Source organism: Bufo bufo, chromosome 5 (genome assembly GCF_905171765.1).
Source record: "Bufo bufo chromosome 5, aBufBuf1.1, whole genome shotgun sequence".
Classification (NCBI taxonomy): domain Eukaryota; kingdom Metazoa; phylum Chordata; class Amphibia; order Anura; family Bufonidae; genus Bufo; species Bufo bufo.
The window spans coordinates 71749823-71775667 of NC_053393.1; the positions used below are offsets into that span (position 1 = coordinate 71749823).

At 46.5% G+C, this 25845-nt stretch overlaps 1 protein-coding gene across 1 annotated transcript in view; it reads left to right on the forward strand.

Moving 5' to 3' along the window:
* Nucleotides 1–24697, forward strand: part of BAALC (BAALC binder of MAP3K1 and KLF4) — a 121004-nt gene extending 96307 nt beyond the window's left edge. The window contains exon 3 of the mRNA XM_040432255.1: nt 23748–24697. Coding sequence (XP_040288189.1) covers nt 23748–23858 — 111 coding nt within the window. The 3' untranslated portion in view covers nt 23859–24697. The remainder of the gene's footprint in view (nt 1–23747) is intronic.
* Nucleotides 24698–25845: the final 1148 nt, after the last annotated feature.

Consider the following 25845-nt stretch of genomic DNA (forward strand, 5'->3'; position numbering starts at 1 on the left):
GCAGCCTGGATCTCCTGAACTTCGGACTTGTCACCACATATCATCAAGCCCCCAATCCGGGTTGTTCTCCTTCTTACCATTGTGCTGCTGCTCAAATTTCCTGTTGGCAGTAACACAGGAAATTCTGTAAAGTCGGGGCTTTCAATTGCGGCTCTGGAGCTGGGTGAATCTTTTTTTCCCGCTTTAAGGGTGGCATGGCAGCATAAGAATCACATGGCCAAAATGACCGATTAATCCCTATTGTGCTGGAGTTTCGCTTGTGGTGCAGTTCCCAGAATCCCAGCAGTAATAGTCATTTTTCAGGGGTTTAAGCAACAAGTTGGGGGATAAAAGCACAGGGGCTCATCCTGTTTGTGATGCTAATTTATGCAGTGAGCCCCTGTGGGAACCGGTGCAGAGGATGGGAGTGGTAGTGGCTCTGATGTAGTGTCATGGTGTCCTACCTCAGGTTGTCGCTCCCTGGTGTCCGTTGCAGTGAAAGTTGTAGCACTGAAGAATGAGGCTAGAGTGGAATGTAAAAAATCCCTTTTACTAAGTGCAAAATATAGAGGCAGTTTTGTTGTTGGCAATTTAGCGCTTAGGTGATACTGGCCTAGTGGTAGTCTAGTGATGGGTGTATTATCTGTAGTCCCTCACCTGACAGCAGTGTCTGTAGAAGCTGAATATAGAAGTTCACTCTGCTGTCTTTATCATCTCAAGGCTTTACTTGGGGCAATCTAGTAATGGTTCTTTCTGGAGAAATCTAAAATAGGAGTAGGAGCACTGCAGTCTGCATCCTCTCCACGCACACCACATTTACACAGGAACTTCCCCTCCTGGCAGGAAGCAGGATCAGCCCACTGCTACCAAGAGGGGAGAACAGGGGGTTAACCCTGTTCCTACCAACCTTTGTCATACATTCCTTGCTGGTAGTAATAAACAATAAACAATTTGTAGTACCCTCAGGTCTGGTGAAAGATTCCCTTTAAATAGGGGAGGTTATGTAATAGTAATGTAATAGTGTTATGTAGGGACCTGTCATCACTAGGCATCCTATGGTTCCTAAATATCTAGTCTATCATTAAACTAAACTTATTTTCTGTGCTTGCATTTTTGTGGTGGCAATTTTTTTTGCCAAAATGAAAATAACTAATATGGCCGCACTGCCTGTTGTCCCTTCTGCAGAACAGGAAAATACCAATGTTTCTGTTACCAAGACTTTATATATTGCTCTTACTTCTGATTTACTAATATACAAGCAGCTTTATATTTTGAGTTGAAATCTTTGTTACCGACCGAAGCAGTGATCCAGCAATTGATGTTCTGTCATGTCAGGAAGAGTGAATTGTTCCATCCAATTTGTTTATTCACCGAATTCCCTTATCTACAATTAATCAGTCTATTATACTCATACATTTGGCGAAATAAAATGTCAAATCTGTCAATCTAATTCGCCCTATGAATCACACAGCCGGATGGATTGCAAGTAATTTTTAGTCATCAGCGTCAAACCAGTTCTGGTTTATAGCTCGTATCATCCAACAAGATGGTATGGCTGACGTCTAATTTAATGAAGGCGAAAAAAAATTATAGACATCAAAGACTTCAAGGGGTTGTGTCACTTCAGCAAATGACATTTATTATGTAGAGAAAGTTAATACCAGGCACTTACTAATGTATTGTTATTATCAATATTGCTTCCTTTGCTGGCAGGATTCATTTTCCCATCACATTATACACTGCTGATTACATTTTACTCATTTGTGGGCTAAAAATCATTTCTTCAATTGGTCTTTATTAAAAAATATTGAGCCGTTCTGTCACAAAGGGTTAACTGTCTAGTTGTGTCAATCTTACTTTCACTTTCACTTTATCAGGTCATCTAATAAAGCTTGGGGGTCATTTATGATGCTGTAAAATGCCTATAGCAGGCGTATTTCAGGCGTCATCTCTTCTCTCTGCAGGGTTTGACAGACAGACATCTTAGTTTCCTAGTTTTCCATCATTCTCCCACCTAATCAACACCTCTCTAATATTGTGCCTGCTGTGCTCCCTATACAAGTTACACACAGATAGTTCCCCTTCAATAATTATTGGCACACAGTGTCCTAAAAAAAAGTCCCTCAACTGTAATAAAGCCCACCATAATGCCCCCAGTAGCTCACTTATAATGTGCGCCAGTACATAAAAGTGCCCTGTTGTGTGGCAGTATAAAAAATACCTCCTCATAGTGCCCCCTGTAGAGCCAATGTCCCCATAGTACCCTCATAATGTGTGCCAATGCCCCCTACTGTGTGCCCAAAAAACCCTCTTAGTGCCCCCAGTTAAGCCAAGGTCCCCATAGTGCCCTATAATTTGCGCCAGTATAAAATACTCCTATATCGTGTGCCTCCCCTTGTCCCCATGGTGCCTGACAATGTGCCAGTATAAAATGCCCCCATAATGTGTGCCAGTATATAAGATAGGGTCACCAGTAGATGCCCCCATAGTGCTACTCCCCACTTCTCCATAGTGCCCCCCATGTGTGCCAGTATATAAGATTAGGTCCCCATGGTGCTCCTCCCCCTCCATAGTAACCCCCCATGTGTGCCAGTAACTAAGATAGGGCCCCCCATAGTGCTCCTCCCCTCCATAGTGCCCCCCATGTGTGCTAGTATATAAAATAGGGCCCCAATAGTACTCCCCCTCCATAGTGCCCCCATGTGTGTTAGTATTTTAAATAGGGCCCCCCATAGTGCTCCTCCCCCTCCATAGTGCCCCCCATGTGTGCCAGTATATAAAATAGGGCCCCAATAGTACTCCCCCCCTTCATAGTGCCCCCATGTGTGTCATTATTTAAAATAGGGCCCCCATAGTGCTCCTCCTCCTCCATAGTGCCCCCCATGTTCACCAGTACATAAGATAGGGCCCCCAGTAGATGCCCCCATGAGTGCTAGATAGGGCCTCTAGTAAAGTGTAAATAAAAAAAATATAAACTCACATACTTACCTCCTTGCCGCTTTCAGCGATGCGATGCAGGCCTCTTCCGGCCTAGTTGCTGAGTTGGTTGCGAAATTGCGGCCTGATACTATTGCTCTTTTACTATTGCAGTTAATGTTACAGTACAGTATGTCCAGCAGACAGGTGAGGAGGAGAGATCTGCTGCTTCCTCCATTAGGCAGGCGGGTAGCGACGATGATAGTTGTGTGGGAGCTGGTGTTGCAAGCGGTCAGGCACGTGGCCCTGAGACAGGCGAGGGTTACATTAGTGAGGTGCAGACAGTGGCGGATGATGATGTGGCTGATTGCACGTGGGAGCCGGGTGAAGAGGGAGCTTCATCATCAGGAGAAGAGGGTGGCAGCTTGCGCGTGAGGCAGCTGCTGAGCCAGCAGGGTGGTAGCGTGGCCTTGAGTCAGCAGGGTGGCAGCAGTGTGAGATCTGTAGCCAAACGTGCCCTGGGTAGACTGGAGCCAACTTGTCCGGAAAGAAGTAGCGGTGCACGGGTTTACGGAGGCAGCGGTAGCAGGCAGTCAGCACAGAGTGGTGGAGGGAAAGTTCCATACTCGGTGGTGTGGGAATTTTTCATCAAGCCGCCGTAGGACAATCGGCATGGCCCACTCTGTGTAGTGTCCCACTAGGTGAAGGTGGGCACTGCACAAAAGGGGTTAATGTGTCTTTATTACATTTAATGTTATGTGTATGCATTTCCCTGTGTTAGCTGGTGTCAGGCCTGTCAGGGTGTAGTTTAGCCTCCCAGACGTTAGAGGGAGCTAGAGAGCCCTAGATATATATAGGAAGGCCCAGACAGGGGAAAGTAGTTCATTCCAGGGGACTAGAGGAGTTACTCCGTCCACCTGAAGCTCCTGAGGCTAGGATTAGCTCAGTAGAGACACCCCAGTTGCAGGACAGCACCTCCTGGGAGAAACCCGCAGTCCTTCATCATCCAAGCAAAGATAAGTAACACTGATGGGCAGATGCTTTAGGAAGAAAAGCAAGGATTTAATACGAGAGGAAGATATATATATACCAAGGATTTAAGCCACCATTTAGGCATCCGGGCCTTGGGATTGAAGCCAGACAGGAGTTCTAGAAAAGGACAGTGTACGCTATTTCTGAGGAAAGGTACAACCTGATTCTGAGTGCATTGTGGATTTACCCTCTGAGTATCTTGCATAATTAATACCTGCCATCGTGTGGAATAAAGCCTGCTTGTAAAGCTGTGATCTAAAGGACTGTGTTACCATCTGTATGTACAAAGTTGGACTGTTCAGTAAAGCAACGTTTGGTTCACTATACCATCTGTGTACCTCAGTTATTCCAACTATAAATCGGTGTGCCACCGTTACAGGCACTGGCGTCACAAATCCAAAAGGGACCTTGCCCCAGGCACTCAAAATACCTGTAACATCCAGGGCACCTCATCCACCATCAGGCCTGGTCCCTACATACCGAGTGTGCCCCAGAGGAACTGTGTCTACCTCTCCTTCACTGCCGCATGCCTGCCCAGGGTTCTCCAATACAGTGAGCAACCCTCGATTGCCCATAACTGTGACCTCGCTTCGCTATACCCTGCAGGTCTGGCGTGCTGCATAAATTGGCGTCACGAACAGGATTTACAGAACATTCCTGCGCCATTGCGGATATAAAACTGTGTGCTAAAAATTGCCTTAAAGTGACCAAGCCCTATTGTTTTATTCAAAATTGCTGGGCCAAAGAACTGAAAAGAATTAGCGGTGTGAAGATAGTGTTTTCTGGACTGTTTGCTGCTTATTTGAGCCACCGCTTGCTGTCAGTGAATAGACAGCCATTTTGCCACTTAAACCTGAGGCAGATTGCAAGTGCGCCCGGTGAACTGTTTGGCGCGAAAAAGAGGACTTTGGCGTGAAAAGAACCAGGCGGAGCCATCACCCAGCCGGCGAGGAGGAAGAACGCCACCCTGTCTGGATGAAAAGGTGCCGCCTACCTGAGTCCCGGAGCTACGAGAGGCCGCGCCCACCTGCTGACGCTGTACGCAGGACGTCCGACGCCCGTAGCCACGCATCTCGCGAGACTTGGAGCGAGCTCCACCGGAGTGAGTACCGACTTAAAACTTTTGCTGGCTCCCCCGATCACCTTACCGGAATATTCCCGACCCCTGCCAGGGCACCGGAGGGAGCCCCGTTAGTAACAAAAGACTTTTCTGTGGAAAAAAAAAAAAAAAAGTTATTATCATTGCCGCTCCGGTCCACTCTGCTACATTTAAAGGGCCATACCCACCTAGCAACGCCATGTCCACACCTGAGGAAATCGGACAGGTGGCCCCAGTCGTGCCTTCTGGAGTATCCCCAGCCGACCCTAGGGCCCCTGCCGCCGCGGCACCGCCAAGCATGATGCCGCTAACTATGCCGTACTATTTTGGGGCCCCCTGGATCCCACGTTATTCAGGGGAAGCCCATAAGTTAAAGGACTTTAGGGAACAGATACTGGCCTTGTTCCGGCTTTATCCCATAACTGCTGAACAGCAAATGGAGATCCTCCTGGCTCAGTTGGAAGGGGCCGCCCGCAGGGAAGTCATGTCGTGGCCCCGCTCTGAGAAAAGTAGCCTGGAACAGATTTTTGATCGCTTGGGCACCACATTTGAGGCCAGAACGGTGTCAGAAGTTAAAATGCGCGTTTCTTCAGCAGAAAGCAGCAGCCTGGAGAGTCGCTCCGCGATTTTGCCCTGTCCTTACAAGAGACACTGAGAGCTGTAGTCCAAGTGGATCCCAAAGAAGCTGAGGACCAGGACCGGACTCTTAGAGAGCAATTCATTGCGGGCGTAAGTAATGAGCATTTAAAGGGCCAGCTACGCATGTTGTGCATTTCTGGACTTTAAGGAATTGGCCATCAGTATATTAGGCCAGAACCCTGCTCCAGGGCCAGCTGCCTCCTATAAACCCCAGGCTTGTCAGCCCAAGACTGTGAATGTGGGGTCTGCAGGGGTCAGTCAGGCCACCCAAGCTCCAGTCACAGATGTAGTGGCAGCCCTCATGGAGCAAGTGAACCATATTACTCTAAGTCTAGAGAAGGTGTGCAGGAAGATAGAGGAATGGGAGAGACCATTGTTACTAGAAGATGAAGGTCCTTTTCCTCCAAGGCTCCCACCTGCATATGGAGACGTATACCCAAAAGAGCCTGATGGGCGACCAAGGTACCGGCCCAGAAGTAGAAAACAGCCTGTCTGCCACCACTGCAAGAAATATGGACATACTGAATCAATGTGCTGGCAGTTAAGCCGGGCAACCCCTGAGGCAGAGGACCGCCCCTCGGGAGGTAGAACAGTAGGTCCAAAGGATCCAAGCTGGATGCCTAAGTATGTAGGATCCCGTCCAAAAATTTATATATGTATCAACGGGATACCCTTTAAAGCCCTCTTGGACACTGGGTCACAGGTCACCACCATTCAACGGCCTGCCTTTGACAAGTTCTGGGATCCAAGTCTTCTCACCCAGCCACCAGAGTCCTGGCTAGATATCATTGCCAGCAACGGTAAGCCAGTAAAAGTGCATGGGTATTGGGAACCTACCCTACAGGTAGGAGAAGCCACCCTGCCACAGCAAGGCGTGATTGTGGTACAAGCAGGAGATAAAGGAGGACACCCTGTGATATTAGGGACTAACGTTCTGAAAAATTGTTACTCTGAAGTGCTTGACGCATTAAATCAAACTATATCTTCAGCCTCACCTGCTTCCAGAAGGGTTATCCAAAAGACTATTAGTGTGCTGTGTGCTCAACAAAAGTTTGCCAACAAGAAAGGAGAAATTTGCACTGTCCGGATCCGGGATAACCGACCGGTAATTCTGCCTCCGAATTCCCAGATCATCCTGTGGTGCCGTGCGGTGTTAGGGATCCAGGGCCAAGACTATCAAGCCCTAGTGGAACCTATTCCCTTTGAAAATCATCCCTTCGTACGGACAGCCAAGAGCATGGTGACTGTGTCTCAAGGTAAAGTGCCTGTCCGTTTAATTAACTTTGGTGATCATCCCGTTACTCTCCTTAAACACTGCCCCGTTGCTCAGCTTTTTCAAGTGTCTTTCCAGGATGTGATTCGTCTGCCTGCCACGGAGGCGTTCCAGACCACACAGAGCAGCAGCACCCCTACAACATCCTGGTGGGAAGAACTACATGTGGGGAACGAATCCACCCCAAAAGAGCAAATAGAGGGAGTCCTGAAGCTGGTGAAGGAGCACCACCAGGCTTTCAGCAAACACTCCACGGACTACGGAGAGGTCAGTGTAATCAAGCACACCATACCCACTGGCTCTCATCCTCCTATTAAGGAGAGGCACAGACCCATACCACCTACTACCTATCAGTCTGTGAAAGAGATGATAAAAGAGATGAAAGACTCTAATATAATCCGGGACAGCCATAGTCCCTGGGCTGCGCCTCTAGTTCTTGTCCGAAAAAAAGATGGCAGCATAAGGTTCTGCGTGGATTACAGAAAAATTAATCAAATCACCCACAAAGATGCATATCCACTGCCACGCATTGAAGAGTCCTTGACTGCCCTGGGGTCATCAGCCTATTTCTCCACCTTGGACTTAACCAGTGGGTACTGGCAAGTACCCATGGCCCCAGAAGATCGAGAAAAGACTGCTTTCACTACACCTATGGGCCTGTTTGAATTCAATTATATGCCGTTTGGACTGTGTAACGCTCCAGGAACGTTCCAGAGGCTGATGGAACGTTGTTTAGGCCATAGGAATTTTGAGACTGTACTCTTATATCTGGATGACGTCATTGTATACTCCAAGACGTATGAGGACCATTTAAAGCACCTGGGTGAGGTGTTTCAAGTTCTTGCTAAATATGGCCTCAAAATCAAGCCATCCAAGTGCCACCTACTGAAGCCAGCGGTCAAATACCTTGGGCACGTTGTCAGTGCAGAAGGAATACAGCCTGATCCTGATAAACTTGCTGCTGTCCGCAACTGGCCTACTCCAACGACCGTGAAAGAGGTGAGAAGCTTTCTCAGTTTTGCAGGGTACTACAGGCGTTTCATCCCGCATTTCGCACAAATTGCGGATCCCATCCAGGAACTGTTGAGGGGGCATCCAAAGAAGAGCCTGAAAACTCCTATTCCTGTTGAATGGAACCAGGAACGAGAAATTGCCTTTTAACTCCTAAAGAAGAAGTTGACTGAACCCCCTGTTCTGGGTTACCCAGATTATCAGAAGCCATTCCTCCTCTACACGGATGCCAGTAAAAGAGGCCTGGGGGCCGTGTTGGCTCAAGTGCAAGACAACAAAGAAAAGGTAATTGCCTACGCCAGCAGATCCCTGAAGGGAGCTGAAAAGAATGATCAGAATTACAGTTCTTTCAAGCTGGAGTTTCTTGCCTTAGTGTGGGCTGTGACTGAAAAGTTCAAAGACTATCTTGCTGCCACACCGTTTGTTGCCTTCACGGACAATAATCCCCTGGCGCATCTGAACACGGCCAAGTTAGGGGCACTGGAGCAAAGATGGGCCTCCCGCCTTGCCAACTATGACTTTTCTGTGAAGTACCGGGCAGGCCGCTCCAATGATAATGCTGATGCCCTGTCGCGGCTCCCCACTACAGAGGCCCCAGATGAGTTAAAAGATGCCTGGGAAGAAGTGGAAATGCCCGCGTTCTACAAAAAATTTGCCCAGCAGGATAATATCCGTACCGAAAATCTCCCTGCTGCTGATTTTCCCTCCTCAGATGATCCTGAGTCCAGATCAAGAAAGATGGATTAAGCTCCAGTCCGAAAGTAGAGTCCTCGGTGAACTGCTCGACTTCCTTACCAGTGGGAAAATCCCGGAGAGAATCCGCAGGAAGAGCGCAGACCCAGAACTAGTAAGACTGTGGAGACATCGCCCCCAACTGTTCCTTCAAAGAGGCCTGTTGCTCAGAAGGAGTCTGGATCCAGTGTCCTGTGATAGAGTTTACCAAATTCTCCTGCCACGTCGGGATGCCAGCCTGGTACTGGACATGTACCACAACCAGTCCGGACACTTCGGTGTGCAAAAGACGGAGGCCACCATACGGAGAAGATTCTATTGGATTGGGATGAGAGAGGATATCGAAAAATGGTGCCGAGAATGCACTGCCTGTGCTGTGGGGCGAACTGAACGCCATGACCAGAGGGCGCCTCTCCATCCTATTGTAAGTACAGCTCCTTTAGAACTTGTCGCGATTGATCATGTGAAGTTGGAGCCGAGTCGCTCTGGGTATACTTATGCCATGACTATAATTGATCACTTCACCAAGTTTGTCGTAGCAGTGCCTGTGAAAGACCTGACAGCCAAGACCACAGCGGAGGCATTCTGGAAGCATTTCCTGTTGCCCTACGGCTGCCCAGAGAGGATCCTCACAGACCAAGGGTCTGCGTTTGAGTCACAGCTGTTCCAGGAGATGTGTCTGCTGCACAACTGCCAGAAAGTCCGGACCACCGCCTATCATCCGCAAGGTAACGGACTCTGCGAAAAAATGAATAAGACTATCATTGAAATGTTGAGAGCAGTACCCCCTGAGACGAGGGGTAATTGTCCTACTCTGTTGCCGCAGCTCATGTACACTTACAACAACACCATCCATTGTTCCACCGGTTACACCCCGTTCTATTTGATGTTTGGCCGACAAGGGAGATTGCCTGCGGATCACTCCCTGGGTGTCCAGGTACCGGATGTAATCAACCCACTGCCCAGGACCGATTGGGTAGTGGAGCATCAAAGGCGTCTCCTCAATGCTAAGGAGATTGTCCAAGAACGGATGGAGATTGTTCGTGAGAGGCAGCAGAAGGACTATGACCAGACTGCCCATGCGGGACCCCTGGCTCTGGGAGACAAGGTATGGTTGAAAAACAACCACCGGACCAGCAAGTTGGATAGCAAATGGGAAAGGATTCCCTACCTTATTACTGCCATACCCAATGCTGCAGCCCACATTTACCAGGTATCCAGAGAAGGAAAAGGTCCCCAAGTCGTTCACAGGAACCGTCTCAAGTCCTGTATAGAAGGAGAACCAGCGGCGGAGGAGATGGAGCCTGAGCCTTCTGAGGAAGAATTGCCGGCTCCACCTATGGACCCTATGCAGGCTGTGGAGAACTTGATCCACGATAAAGAGCCACTCCACTGGGCCCTCACGCCTTGGCTGAATTTGCTGGTTCCTGCTCCTGTTCCTGTTGGTCTCCCGTCTCAGGAGACCTTACCTCAGAGAGTTCCTGAAGAAGTTCCAGAGGTGGTGAGCTCCTCTGACCTTCCTGAGTCCAGGCAGGAAGAACCCCTGCCACCAAGGAGGTCCACACGTTCTACCAGGGGACACCCACCTGTGAGGTTTGAGGACTACATCATGGGCCCAGGTAGCCCCTCACGGGAAACCCCTGTTTAACCCTTGTTGCAAGCCTGGGTACGGACTCGTGTTCCTTTGAGCCTCCAAGGACTTATGTTTATTTATGTTTTCATGGACTATCCTGGTTATTAATACGCTGCACCAGGTCAGCGCCCCTGTTCCCTTCCATTATCCTGAGAGAAGAGAACGACGCCCCTTTTCACCATTCCATGCAGTTATATTGGTTGTCAATGTTTGTATTGTTGCTGTGATATTTGCCATGTATGCCGGTTCTCATTTTGTCTTTCAGGCTGCAGTATCCAGCCGGGCAGGGCCCCTCCATGTTGCGCCGAGGACGGGCAACGTTATAGCGTGGTCGTATGTAGTGTCCCACTAGGTGAAGGTGGGCACTGCACAAAAGGGGTTAATGTGTCTTTATTACATTTAATGTTATGTGTATGCATTTCCCTGTGTTAGCTGGTGTCAGGCCTGTCAGGGTGTAGTTTAGCCTCCCAGACGTTAGAGGGAGCTAGAGAGCCCTAGATATATATAGGAAGGCCCAGACAGGGGAGTGGTAGTTCATTCCAGGGGACTAGAGGAGTTACTCCGTCCACCTGAAGCTCCTGAGGCTAGGATTAGCTCAGTAGAGACACCCCAGTTGCAGGACAGCACCTCCTGGGAGAAACCCGCAGTCCTTCCTCATCCAAGCAAAGATAAGTAACACTGATGGGCAGATGCTTTAGGAAGAAAAGCAAGGATTTAATACGAGAGGAAGATATATATATACCAAGGATTTAAGCCACCATTTAGGCATCCGGGCCTTGGGATTGAAACCAGACAGGAGTTCTAGAAAAGGACAGTGTACGCTATTTCTGAGGAAAGGTACAACCTGATTCTGAGTGCATTGTGGATTTACCCTCTGAGTATCTTGCATAATTACTACCTGCCATCGTGTGGAATAAAGCCTGCTTGTAAAGCTGTGATCTAAAGGACTGTGTTACCATCTGTATGTACAAAGTTGGACTGTTCAGTAAAGCAACGTTTGGTTCACTATACCATCTGTGTACCTCAGTTATTCCAACTATAAATCGGTGTGCCACCGTTACAGGCACTGGCGTCACGAATCCAAAAGGGACCTTGCCCCAGGCACTCAAAATACCTGTAACATCCAGGGCACCTCATCCACCATCAGGCCTGGTCCCTACATACAGAGTGTGCCCCAGAGGAACTGTGTCTACCTCTCCTTCACTGCCGCATGCCTGCCCAGGGTTCTCCAATACAGTGAGCAACCCTCGATTGCCCATAACCGTGACCTCGCTTCGCTATACCCTGCAGGTCTGGCGTGCTGCATCTGTGACTGGCCCACTGTGACGACTCATGAAATTTCTCATGCGATTCCCACCCTCACCACTCTGTGACTGGGCCACTGATTTGACTCTTCATACTGTTGCCACTTTACCACTCGGTCATGGGGGCACTACTTGTTTCAGTGGGTAACAGAACAGGTTCTGTAAAAATCTATGTGGAATCAGCTGACGAGGGTGTAAAAGGCGTGCGCTTCTTCTTGACACTAATATTGACCTGTAAGGCTGAGTTCACACTTGAGTTATTTGGTCAGTTTTGGCCCCGTAACTGCCCAAATAAGTGAAGTGTGCAGTGATACTAAGGCCTCATGCACACGACCATTGTTGTGGTCCGCATCCGAGCCGCAGTTTTTGCGGCTCTGGTGCAGACCCATTCACTTCAATGGGGCCACAAAAAATGCGGACAGCACTCCGTGTGCTGTCCGCATCCGTTACTCCGTTCCGTGGCCCCGCCCAAAAAATATAACATGTCCTATTCTTGTCCGTTTTGCGGACAAAAATAGGCATTTCTACAATGGGCCGCCTGGACCGCAAAAAGCGGAATGGTTGTGTGCATGAGGCCTTAGTGCGATGCCTGTCATCTGCATGTCAGACTCCCTATGCGTGCTAGGCACAGTGTTCTACACCACTATACAGGCTCTCAGCAGCCAGGAATTAGCTGTTTTTTTACGCGATTCGTCATAAATAAATTCGAATCAAATCTTTTTGAAATTCGGTGAACCGTTCAAATCGAATTTTTGAGAAATTCACTCCTCTCTATTTATTACATTTAACACTGGCCTCATGCTTCCGTACTCTAATTTTACTGCAACAGACCCCAGAGAGTGACGGCCTAAGGTAGGACACCATGACACAACATTTCATCAGGGCCACTACCATTCTTGTCCTCTACACTGGCTCCAACAGGGGCTTTCTGCACACACCTGTGTCAGTGTGCCTATAGGCACAGAGTGCTTGACTTATACCCACAGTACAGGGGCATAGCAGGAGGGCACAAATGGGAAATGTACCACAGATGCTCAGTACCAGGCATTGCCAACATGGCACCTAGATGTGCTTAGATACAGGGCCAGGGCTGCAAACTGAACTTTTGCCCAGAGTGAAGGAAAGCCCTTCTACAACTCCACAGAAGCCACCACAGCCCCCTCATCAGTAGTGACAGCAATCAGTAGTGACCAGTGGCATTGCGAGTGGGGTGGGGCGGGTGCAGGCCGCACCGGGTGACACCAGTGATGGGGTGACACCAGTCTGATTGCGGCGGCGGCAGGGCACAGGGAGATGAGCGCTTCCATTGTGGAAGCGCTCATCTCCATAGTCATCTGTATCGTCGTCCTCAGGACAGCGATACAGATGCATGCTGCGGCGGGGCAGGGGAGGGTGAGGTGTGTCCCTTCCCTGTTCCTCTGATAGGCTGCCAGCACTAGGCCGGCAGCCTATCAGAGGCCGGTGCAGGCGCCGCCTGAGCCGTACAGCGCGGGACACAGGCCAGAAGAAGCCTGCATTGCATCGCTGACATGGAGGTAAGTATAACAGTTATTTTTTTTACATGTACAATACTTTTACTGGCACATGATGTGGGGGGGGGGGGGGGCTCTTGTTACTGGCACATGATTGGGGGGGGCTCTTGTTACTGGCACATGATGGGGGGTGCTCTCATTACTGGCACATGATGGGGGTGCTCTTGATACTGGCACATGATGGGGGTGCTCTTGTTACTGGCACATGATTGGGGAGTACTTGTTACTGGCACATGATTGGGGGCCATATATGGGGGCACATTTTACTGGCACATTATTAGGGGGCATCTATGGGGGCACTTATTACTGGCACATTATTGGGGGCACTGCTTACTGACACATTATTGGTGGGCACTATAGGGGCATCTACTGAGGCCACAAAGAAGGGGTATTTTATATGGGGGGCTCTGTACAGTAGCATTTTATACTGGGACACATTATGGTGGGTACTATGGGGAAGGGGGGAGAGGAGTACTATGGGATCATCTACGGGGGGCACTAAGAAGGGGTATTTTATACTTGCAAATTATGGGGGGCACTGAGGGCATCTACTGGGGCACTATATATGGGGCATTTTATACTGGTACATTATGGGGGGCACTATGGGGGAATTTACTGGGAGCACTATATAGGGGTATTTTATACTGGCACATTATGGGGGCACTATGGGGACATTAGCTCAACTGGGGGCATTACGAGGGGGATTTTTTTGCACTGTCACATTATAAGGAAAATTATTTCTACTGGGGGGGGGCATTATGGTGGGCTTTATTACTCCTCCATGGTATAAGCTCCCTAGTAGCAGCACCAGCCTCTCCCTGCTCTGCTATCCCTCTACTCCTTCTACAAATCCTTATTATGAAATCTTTCTCGTTAGGATAAAGCACAACATCAGCTCCACCGAGCCCCCGGCCAAAGTGTTGAAGTGGTGTCCGAGATCCCCAAGGGTCAAGCCAAGTAATTGTAAGTTTTCATGTGAAATATGTTTATGTTACACACATATAGCCTACACTGTGCCACACAATATACAGTATACCTCTACACTGTCTGTTCTATAAGCACCATTGTTTTGTGGCGGCGGACAGAAAATAATTTGGAAGTGCCCCTCCCGAGACCAGGCTCTGGATCCGCCACTGCCCGGTAAGCGATCTGACTGCTAGCAGCCGACCCCTCCCCCGTCGGCGATCTGTCTGCTAGCACCCCCAAGTTCCCACCCCCTGTCGGCGATCTGTCTGCTTAGCGCCACCCCCACGTCAGCGGTCTGTTTACTATCCAAACTCCCCCCGTTACTTCGTGGGTCGTACGGCAGGCTCAGTGAAGGACGTGAAGGTATGTCAGCGGCGCCACGGCGGCAGGGCGGAGCTTGATGGACGTCCCCTATGTGACTCGTCCGCACAGGTCAGAACACGATGACCATACGAAGAAGCGGTCACCAGAAGAAATTGAACAGCATTTGATGTCTCAGTCAGCCAGCCAGCGAAAGTGGGGTGCACCTGACCTAGGTAAGCTGCTGCCTGCAGGGAGGAAAGAGGGTGCTGGGGCTCTAAGCTTTGGAGGGGGGGGGGGTCTGCTGAGCAAACGGATGCCCCCCTACGGCAGTAGCACCCCCATAGCCCCCATATATGGCAAAAAAATTATTGCTTCGGGGGGGGGGGAGGGGGTTTCCAACGCACCGGGTGACACCAGCCCTAGCAACGCCACTGTTAGTGACTTCCACCTGTAGTCACCTCAGTCTCACCCTCTCCCAGTACTCACAGCAGGGCCTCCTCCTCTCCACACATTCTGACTTACAGCACCCTCCTTTGATGATCCTTCTGCTTGCCTCTGTGCAGCTGCTTCTAGCCGGAGCATAGCTATAGGTGGTGCAGAGGTAGCAGTCTCACCTAGGGCTTGGTTCTTTAGGGGTGTTCAAAGATCCTCTACCACATACCAGTATCATAAATGACACATCGTAAGTGAGGTGGCATGTAGCAGATTTTGTCTTGATGTCCAGGAACTTTCGGTAAGGTATCTGTTCTCTGGTGATCTGGAGTGGTCCCCTCTGCACACGTATTTACCAAATCCACATTTTTACAGCTATCAGTCACTGATAGCTGTACATAGGGAGGCGTTATCAGTGATTTATAGCATTCTCTGTTTAAGTGTGTATACAGAGATAGTTGTCAGTCACTGATAGTTGTACACAGGGTGGTGTTATCAGTGATTGATAGCATTCTCTGTGTAAGTGTCTAAACAGAGATAGCCAAGATAGTTGTACATGGGGATGTGTTATCAGTGATTGATAGCATTCTCTGTGAAAGTGTGTATACAGAGATAGCTGTCAGTCACTGATAACTGTACACAGGGAGGTGTAATCAGTGATTAATAGTATTCTCTGTGTAAGTTGTATACAGAGATAGCTATCAGTGATAGTTGTACACAGGGGAGGTTTTATCAGCAACTGATAGAATTATCTGTGTAAACGTGTATACAGAGATAGCTATCAATCACTGATAACACCTCCCCGTGTACAAATATCAGTGACTGACAGCTATCTCTGTATACACACTTACACAGAGAATGCTATCAATCACTGATAACACCTACCCCATGTACAACTATCAGTGACTGACAGCTACCTCTGTTTACACACTTACACAGAGAATGCTATCAATCACTGATAGCACCTCCCCATGAACAATATAATTAGAAATAGCAGAGATATAAATTTATAAAATGCAAGTTACATAGTTACATACAGTCAGGTCCATAAATATTGGGACATTGACACAATTCTAACATTCTTGGCTCTATACACCACCACAATGGATTTGAAATGAAACGAACAAGATGTGCTTTAACTGCAGACGGTCAGCTTTAATTTGAGGGTATTTACATCCAAATCAGGTGAACGGTGTAGGAATTACAACAGTTTGCATATGTGCCTCCCACTTGTTAAGGAACTAAAAGTAATGGGACAGAATAATAATCATAAATCAAACTTTCACTTTTTAATACTTGGTTGCAAATCCTTTGCAGTCAATTACAGCTTGAAGTCTGGAACGCTTAGACATCACCAGACGCTGGGTTTCATCCCTGGTGATGCTCTGCCAGGCCTCTACTGAAACTGTCTTCAGTTCCTGCTTGTTCTTGGGGCATTTTCCCTTCAGTTTTGTCTTCAGCAAGTGAAATGCATGCTCAATCGGATTCAGGTCAGGTGATTGACTTGGTCATTGCATAACATTCCACTTCTTTCCCTTAAAAAACTCTTTGGTTGCTTTTGCAGTATGCTTTGGGTCATTGTCCATCTGCACTGTGAAGCGCCGTCCAATGAGTTCTGAGGCATTTGGCTAAATATGAGCAGAAAATATTGCCAGAAACACTTCAGAATTCATCCTGCTCCTTTTCTCAGCAGTCGCATCATCAATAAATACAAGAGAACCAGTTCCATTGGCAACCATACATGCCCACACCATGACACTACCACCACCATGCTTCACTGATGAGGTGGTATGCTTAAGATCATGAGCAGTTCCTTTCCTTCTCCATACTCTTCTCTTCCCATCACTCTGGTACAAGTTGATCTTAGTCTCATCTGTCCATAGGATGTGGTTCCAGAACTGTGAAGGCTTTTTTAGATGTCGTTTGGCAAACTCTAATCTGGCCTTCCTGTTTTTGAGGCTCACCAATGGTTTACATCTTGTGGTGAACCCTCTGTATTCCCTCTGGTGAAGTCTTCTCTTGATTGTTGACTTTGACACAGATACACCTACCTCCTGGAGAGTTCTCTTGATCTGGCCAACTGTTGTGAAGGGTGTTTTCTTCACCAGGGAAAGAATTCTTCGGTCATCCACCACAGTTGTTTTCCATGGTTTTCCGGGTCTTTTGGTGTTGCTGAGCTCACCGATGCAATCCTTCTTTCTAAGAATGTTCCAAACAGATGTTTTGGCTACGCCTAATGTTTTTGCTATCTGTCGGATGGGTTTGTTTTGTTTTTTCAGCCTAATGATGGCTTGCTTCACTGATAGTGACAGCTCTTTGGATCTCATCTTGAGAGTTGACAGCAACAGATTCCAAATGCAAAAAGTACACTTGAAATGAACTCTGGACCTTTTATCTGCTCATTGTAATTGGGATAATGGGGGAATAACACACACCTGGCCATGGAACAGCTGAGAAGCCAATTGTCCCATTACTTTTGGTTCCTTAACAAGTGGGAGGCACATATGCAAACTGTTGTAATTCCTACACCATTCACCTGATTTGGATGTAAATACCCTCAAATTAAAGCTGACAGTCTGCAGTTAAAGCACATCTTGTTTGATTCATTTCAAATCAATTGTGGTGGTGTATAGAGCCACAAATTGTACAATTGTGTTGATGTCCCAATATTTATGGACCTGACTGTAGTTAATACGGTTGAAAAAAGACATACGTCCATCAAGTTCAACCAAGGGATAGGTGAGGATGCGAATCCCAGAAGTAATTGAGATTTAGATTTATACACGTTTTCATAACCATTAATGTTTTTTACTTTTAAGAATTTGTCTAAAGCCTTTTTGAAACTGTCCACTGTTTCTGCTGTGACCACGTCCTGAGAAAGTCTATTCCACTGCTTTACAGTTCTTACAGTAAAGAAGCTTTGACGCTTCCAGAGACTGAACTTTTTCCTTTCTAATCGGAGACAGTGCACCCTTGTCTTTTGAGCGCATTTTACATGGAACAGCTTTTCACTGTATTTTTTGTATGGCCCATTTATATATTTGTAATCCAGCTGCAGTGCGTCCTTTCTATGGACTGGTGCACAGAACTGAACTGCATATTCCAGATGAGGCCGCACCAACGCTTTGTAAAGTGGTAATATTACATCCCTGCCCCGCGAGTCCATGCCTTGTTTAATACATGACAATATCCTGGTGGCCTTAGAAGCAGCTGATTGACATTGTATGCTGTAATTTAATCTACCATCCACAAGGACACCCAAATCCTTCTCTATAAGTGACTCTCCCAGTGCTACATCACCTAGGACATATGAAGCACAGAGATTATTACTACCAAGATGCATAACTTTACATTTGTCCACATTGAACCAAATTTGCCAAGTTGATGCCCAATCATTCAGAGTGTTCAACTCAGCTTGTATTTTATGGACAACTTTCATAGACTGCACTGTACTACATAGCTTAGTGTCATCTGAAAAAATAGAAATGGTGCTATTAATCCCATCCTCTATATAATTAATAAATAAATTAAATAATAAAGGGCCCAGCACTGAACCTTGGGGTACACCACTTATAACCTGGGACCATTCTGAATAGGAATCATTGACCACAACTCTCTGGACACGGTCCTTCAGCCAGTTTTCAATCCAATTACAAACTATACTTTCCAAGCCTATAGACCTTACTTTACTTATTAAGCGTCTATGAAGGACAGTATCAAAAGCCTTTGCAAAATCCAGAAACACTACATCCACAGCCGCCCCTCTGTCCAAGCTACTACTCACCTGCTCATAAAAACAAATCAGGTTAGTCTGACAACGTCTGTCCTTGGTAAATCCATGCTGGTTATCACTTATAATATTATTTACAGTCACACACTCCTGTATATAGTCCCTTAAGATTCCTTCAAACATTTTTCCCACAACAGAAGGTAAACTAACTGGTCTATAATTACCTGTGGAGGACCTTGATCCTTTTTTGAATATGGGCACCACGTTTGCCTTGCGCCAATCACTTGGCACTGTGCCAGTACCTAGAGAATCTTTAAAAATTATAAACAGGGGCACAGCAATGACTGAACTGAGCTCTTTAAGCACTCTTGGGTGTAATTCATCTGGACTCGGAGCCTTGTTTACATTTACCTTATTTAACTTCGCTTGGACCATATCTACAGTTAGCCAATTGAGTATATTACTGGATGTACTAACAGCCCCAGGAGAGCTAAAAAACATATTTGGTAACTCTGCCTTTTCCTTATCTTCAATGACTACTACCCCTTTACCATTATTTAGGGGACCTACCAGCTCAGACCTAGGTTTTTTAGCATTTATATATTTAAAGAATTGTTCGGGATTTGTTTTGCTCTCTTTTGCCACCTGTTGTTCGTTTTGTATGTTTGCAAATTTTATCTCCTTTTTACAGATTTTATTAAGCCCTTTGTAATCTTCAAACGCTACAGCTGACCCCTTAGATTTGTCTTTTATTGCCCTTTTTACAGTAGCTGTAAGCCATGGGGGGTTTATTTTAGCCGTTTATACTTGTTACCTAAAGGGATACATTTTTTTGTGCAATTACTCACTGTGGATTTGAAGATCTCCCATTTATCCTCAGTATTATTTTGTGACAGTAGCTGGTCCCAGTCTATGCCCTGAAATGCTGCCCTCAATCCAGGGAAATTAGCCTTTTTAAAATTCTGTGTCTTTGCTCTGCCTGACAGAGTTTGCTTCTTATAGTTTAGGGGGAATATATTTATTTTGTGGTCACTATTACCTAGTGTTTCTCGAACAGTAACATTACCAAGCTCTGCATCATTAGAAATTACCAGATCCAACAAAGCATCGCCCCTAGTGGAAGCTTCTACAAACTGGCCCATTAAGTGGTCCTGCAGTAAGTTGAGAAATTTTCTCCACTTTGCGGTTAAGGCAGAACCATGACCCCAGTCAATGTCTGGGAAGTTAAAATCTCCCATTATGACCACTGTACCAGCCTGTGCTATAACACGCTGCCCACAGATTACTATGTATATTTTTGGGTGACAGGTCCTCTTTAATCTTCAGTTCTTCATTTCACCCTTGGCTGAGGATGAGGTGAAAGACTTGAAGCTGCCACCAGCTATCTAGAGTTAAATTCTCTGGCTTAGCAGCAGAATAAATCTGTTAAATTATGCCTCTATGATAATGCCTCTTACATGTTTCCTAATGAACAGGAGCGGCTTGCAGATTTGTCCTGTACATGTCAGCCTCTACCGGTACGCATAACATTAGTATAATTGTCCTCCTGGTTACCAGCATTACATTATAGGTCAATCCATTAGCAATTAGATAACTCAAGTAATGGGCTGTGGGGCTAAAGTGGGTCAGCTTTGACTACCCTGGGCTAATATTATACTTAATACTGCAATTCTTCATGGTTGCCAAGATTGCGGTAAAATTTCCAGGCGTGGATGCTAAGCAAGTAAATCTATCCATGTAATTTATAGTGCTGTTTCTGCAAAAGGTGACTATTACAATGCTGGGCGGGGGAAATGGTGGATTAATTATGTCTTTGTAGGAATGCATACTTGTGCTATAGAGCAGCAGTGATATCAGGGCAGTACATGTGTCATAACAGTCAGGGGCAAAACTGAAAATGGGACCTGGGCTTGCCTTTTAGCTGCCACCCATTGGACATGTACTGTAGAACTTAAACTAGTCAATGAACAGGGCCCAAATAGTCATGTTGGCCCTCCAGGGATTCACCAGATGTCTGGATTGGAGAATGGGGCACCTCCTTCCCCAAATTGGGCAGCATGGTGGCTCAGTGGTTAGCACTACTGCCTTGCAGCGCTGGGGTCCTAGGTTTGAATCTGACCAAGGACAACATCTGCATGGAGTTTGTATGTTCTCCCTGTGTTTGTGTGGGTTTCCTCTCACACTCCAAAGACATCTGAGGGACCTTTGATTGTGAGCCCCACTGGTGACAGCTTGATGCTAATGTGTTTAAAGTGCTGCAGAATATGTCAGCGCTATATGAGTAAAATAATTTAAAAAATTACATATGGGAAATGTTCATGAATGGATTATTTATGTCGCCTCATGTATGGTGTACAGTACAGACCAAAAGTTTGGACACACCTTCTCATTCAAAGAGTTTTCTTTATTTTCATGACTATGAAAATTGTAGATTCACACTGAAGGCATCAAAACTATGAATTAACACATGTGGAATTATATACATAACAAGCAAGTGGGAAACAACTGAAAATATGTCATATTCTAGGTTCTTCAAAGTAGCCACCTTTTGCTTTGATTACTGCTTTGTACACTCTTGGCATTCTCTTGATGAGCTTCAAGAGGTAGTCCCCTGAAATGGTTTTCACTTCACAGGTGTGCCGTGTCAGGTTTAATAAGTGGGATTTCTTGCCTTATAAATGGGGTTGGGACCATCAGTTGCGTTGAGGAGAAGTCAGGTGGACACACAGCTGATAGTCCTACTGAATAGACTGTTAGAATTGGTATTATGTCAAGAAAAAAGCAGCTAAGTAAAGAAAAACGAGTGGCCATCATTACTTTAAGAAATGAAGGTCAGTCAGTCAGCTGAAAAATTGGGAAAACTTTGAAAGTAAGGGCTATTTGACCATGAAGGAGAGTGATAGGGTGCTGCGCCAGATGACCTGGCCTCCACAGTCACCGGACCTGAACCCAATCGAGATGGTCAGGGGTGAGCAGTTGGAAGACTGTTGGAAGACCATTTCAGGGGACTACCTCTTGAAGCTCATCAAGAGAATTCCAAGAGTGTGCAAAGCAGTAATCAAAGCAAAAGGTGGCTACTTTGAAGAACCTAGAATATGACATATTTTTAGTTGTTTCACACTTGTTTGTTATGTATATAATTCCACATGTGTTAATTCATAGTTGTGATGCCTTCATAGTCATGAAAATAAAGAAAACTCTTTGAATGAGAAGGTGTGTCCAAACTTTTGGTCTGTACTGTAGATGTGGAAGGGAGCCCAGGTGGACCTGACTATTTAAATGGATGGGACCTAGATATTTGCAGCCCTGCAATATACACATACCGCTCCTATGGGACCCTGGGAAAAAAGTGGATTTTGGCAGTGTATTCCTCTCCATTTCCAAGGCACCGATTTCTAATGAAGAAACCAGGACTTGGGGAGGGTGACCTCTGTTCTTTCCTCTGTGATTGTAAGTGCTGGTGCTCGGGCGTAGCTAAAGGAGGATCAACCAGGGCATGTCCCCTGGGGGTTGGGTGCCGGGGTGGGGGGTGGGGGGGGGGGGTTATCAGAAACAAGCCACTTTGCTTTGAAAGAACATTTAGATAAAGAGCTAGGGCAGCAACCTGAACCTTGGTCCCAGGTAAAGGCACGTCTAGCTATAGCTCTTGCTGGTATATATACAGTAGTCAAAGACAGTTTCCATAGAGCTGGTACATATAAAGTGACAATTTCCACAGAGCTGGCAATTCAAGAAGAGCTACAAAGATTGTGGCAGGGGTAATAAGTGGGGAAGAGTGGCTATTGTTGAGAGGTTGACAATGTCATTTAAAGGGCGTCTATCAATACTTGTGGTCAGGATGAACATACCTTTTTATGGAGTTTTTATTATCAGGAGTAGTGTGAATATTATGTTTTATTCTGCCAGGTTTTGCTCCTGCAAGTGACCAGAAGGCAGAGCTTCACTGTGAACTGCTGTCTACATTGAGCCCCTTCATAGCCCCCTTCCACTACATCTCTCATGGAGAGCAGACAGGAGGGGCTGTGAAGAGTATCAATTCAGACGGCACTTCACAATGAAGCCCTGCCTCCTGGGCATTCACAGAAGCAGAACCTGGCAGAACAAAACCTAATATTCTCACTACTCCTGATGAGAAAAGCTCCACAAAAGGTGTGTTTTTACTCCTCTGCCCAGCCCATACCTAGTGCTGTCAGCATCTTTGCATGGTCAAAACTGCAAACAGGCCCCATATTCCCTGTGTCTAGGCCCAGGGGAGAAACGGCCATTTTGATTGTTGTGTCCCTCCGTCCTCACTACTGCAGGCCAGCTTCATTCAAATTTGTGGGCCTATATTACTGTTCCTTGCACTGGGACAATGTGCAAGAAATCACACTGAGAACCCTTTAGACATAAGTAGCAGAAAATATTTTAGGTGTCAATTGCTCCACAGATGTATTACATGGGTTCTGCAGTTTTTATAAACTTATGATCTATCCTCTGGATAGATCATCAGCATCTGATCAGCGAGGGTCCGACACCCAGGACCCCCGCGATCAGCTGTTTGAGAAGGCAGCGGCGCTCCAGCAGCGCTGCGGCCTTCTCACTATTTACCGCTGGCCCAGTGACGTCACGACTATTATCACTGGCATGGGCGCGACTAAGCTCAGTTCACTTGAATGGAGCTTAGCCCCGCCCAGTTGATACTAGTCGTGACGTCACTGGGCCAGCGGTAAACAGTGAGAAGGCCGCGGCGCTACAGGAGCGCCGCTGCCTTCTCAAACAGCTGATCGGCAGGGGTCCCGGGTGTCGGACCCCCGCCGATCAGATGCTGATGATCTATTCAGAGGATAGATCATCAGTTTAAACAAAGTGCAGAACCCCTTTAAATTGGAAAAGAGGAAGGGAAACTAGGAGATTGGGCCACATGATGCAAACTGGTGGTCAATCTGCAGCACTAGGCTTCTCTCTTCTTTTTTATCTGTATACTGCATAGTGTGAACATTACACAGCTATACGGGGACCTGTAGACTTGCCCATGTTTATGTGACTATGGCTGAAGTAGTACCAGGTCCTCTATTCTATGCGTTCCCTGAGCCATACTTTAATTTTTGCAATGCATTTGACAGATTATCTTACGTCACTGAAACACCATTGGGGCTCATTAGTTTCTTCTTTTATTTTCGACAGGCCAAAAGAGAAAGCAAACGGATGACCAAAAAAGAAGTCACAATCAACTTACCGAAAAGCATCAGGCCAATGGACAGCGATGGACGGATTGCTGAGAACTGTGTTAATTAGCCTGGGACAGGGAGATGCTCACAGGGACTCATTAGAAACAATTTGCGCACTTTAATTAAAGGAGCTGAATGCCGCAGGGAAAGAGAAATCTTCTAAGAACTGATCGACTAATTATTTTCTTAAAGATGTTGCTCTCTATTTTGCAAGCCGATACAAGACGTGACAAGAGGTGTGGTGGAGGAAAAACAGGGGCGCAAAAGTTTGCTACTGAGTGCCTTCAGTAAAATGTCTGGGCATCGGTCTGATGGGAACATGGAAAGTCATGTGGACAATTGAGCTTGTAGATTTTTGGTAGGTCAGGTGCAGGGGATTATAGTAGTCGCAGTAAGAATAACCTGCATCGTTTATAATGCATCATATAATACATAGCCTCCTTCTACAATGTCTAGCTTCTTGAGAACATCTCAAACCTTTTCAATCTGATAGTATAGTATCTCTCTTATATAGTAACATAAAACGGAGGCCTGTGTTTTGTGATTATACTACTACTCCTATTATTGGATGTGTGCTTTCCAATGGCTTGGACGCTGCATGCAATAACTGACAAGGTTTCATCTTTAGACGCTAAGCCAAATTCTCCTACATACAGGTTCACGGTAACATCTGGTATTGCTGTCAGTGACTCTAGGGCTTCAGGATGGTGTACATGATAGTTTATGCTTTTCATGTGATTTCTTTTTGTACAGTCCTGAGACGAGTTCACTTTAATCGCAGACATGTATAACATATTCATGAAGTAAATCTGGGATCTATAGGAAAAACTCCCAAACCAACGTTGGGTAGTCAGATGACTTGGTGGGACAGTTGGGACAGAACTCGGGCAACGCAGTCTGGATCCACCTTGTATGGTGGCACACAGTTCCTTAAAGTCCACACAGAATACCTAGGGTTCCCTATACAGATACTTCATGTTTTGCCCTATGGGCCTCACCACCCCCGTATTAGGGTACAGCCTCACGGTCGGGTTTCCTGATGTTATTTTGGAAGCCAAAAACAGAGTTTAATTTAAAAAAAAAGAGTTGTGCCTGTACTTTACATTTTCTCTCTTTATAATTCACTGACTACCATGAGGTGAGGCCATACGCTTGCAGGTCCATACAGCACTAATCCATAACTTGGCTGAGTGCATGAATCCTGAAGTAATACCTGTCTGATGCTTTGAGCGAACTGGTCCTTTTCTGAGCCATACATAGACAGGGCTTCCCCCATTTGGTACCGAGAAATACATCCAGTAAGAACAGCAATATGCTGCACCCTGTGTACAGTTAGCACATTTAGCACCTTTTAGTTACACGTTTTACATGGTTGTATTAGACATTGACAGGAGTTTCCTCCACAGGGTCAATTATCTGGTTTGATGCCCCAACATTACCATAGATTTGATAACCCCTTGTAATTACCCTTCCACAGGAAAGACCAAATGTACTGTGCTGCCCCAGGGAAATAGAGGGTACAGATAAGAAGAATATGATCTCTCTTTAACCTTTGAGGCCTATATCAGGAGATCTAAACAGGTCATGCTTTCCCCCTAGGATTAGAGTTGCCCTTAGAGCAGCACTAGTTCTGATGGTGGTCCATCTTGTAGAGGTGTCTCTGCTTAAAATGCATGTGATTACAACACTTATATGGGTTTTGTGCTCTGAAAAGTACCAAAGGGACTGTGAAAAATCTAGTTAGGGCAATGAAAGCCTAATACACATGTCCGATGCAGAAGCTTTCTACTTAGGAGCTCTCCTGATCCAGCACTTCTTTGAATAGTACAGTGGTTATGCTGAAATACAACACTTCAAAAAGTTGGGTTTCATCAACTCCGTTCAGTAACATGGTGTACAAAGCAATGAACTTCTCACCTCCTGCTAAGCTAGCATCTGTGTATGGTGATACAGTCGGCCATCAGGCATTGACACGATCCGACAACTACAATGTCCAACAGGAACCAAACACGTGAACATCCAACTATAGCCAAATATGATGACATCATGTATCT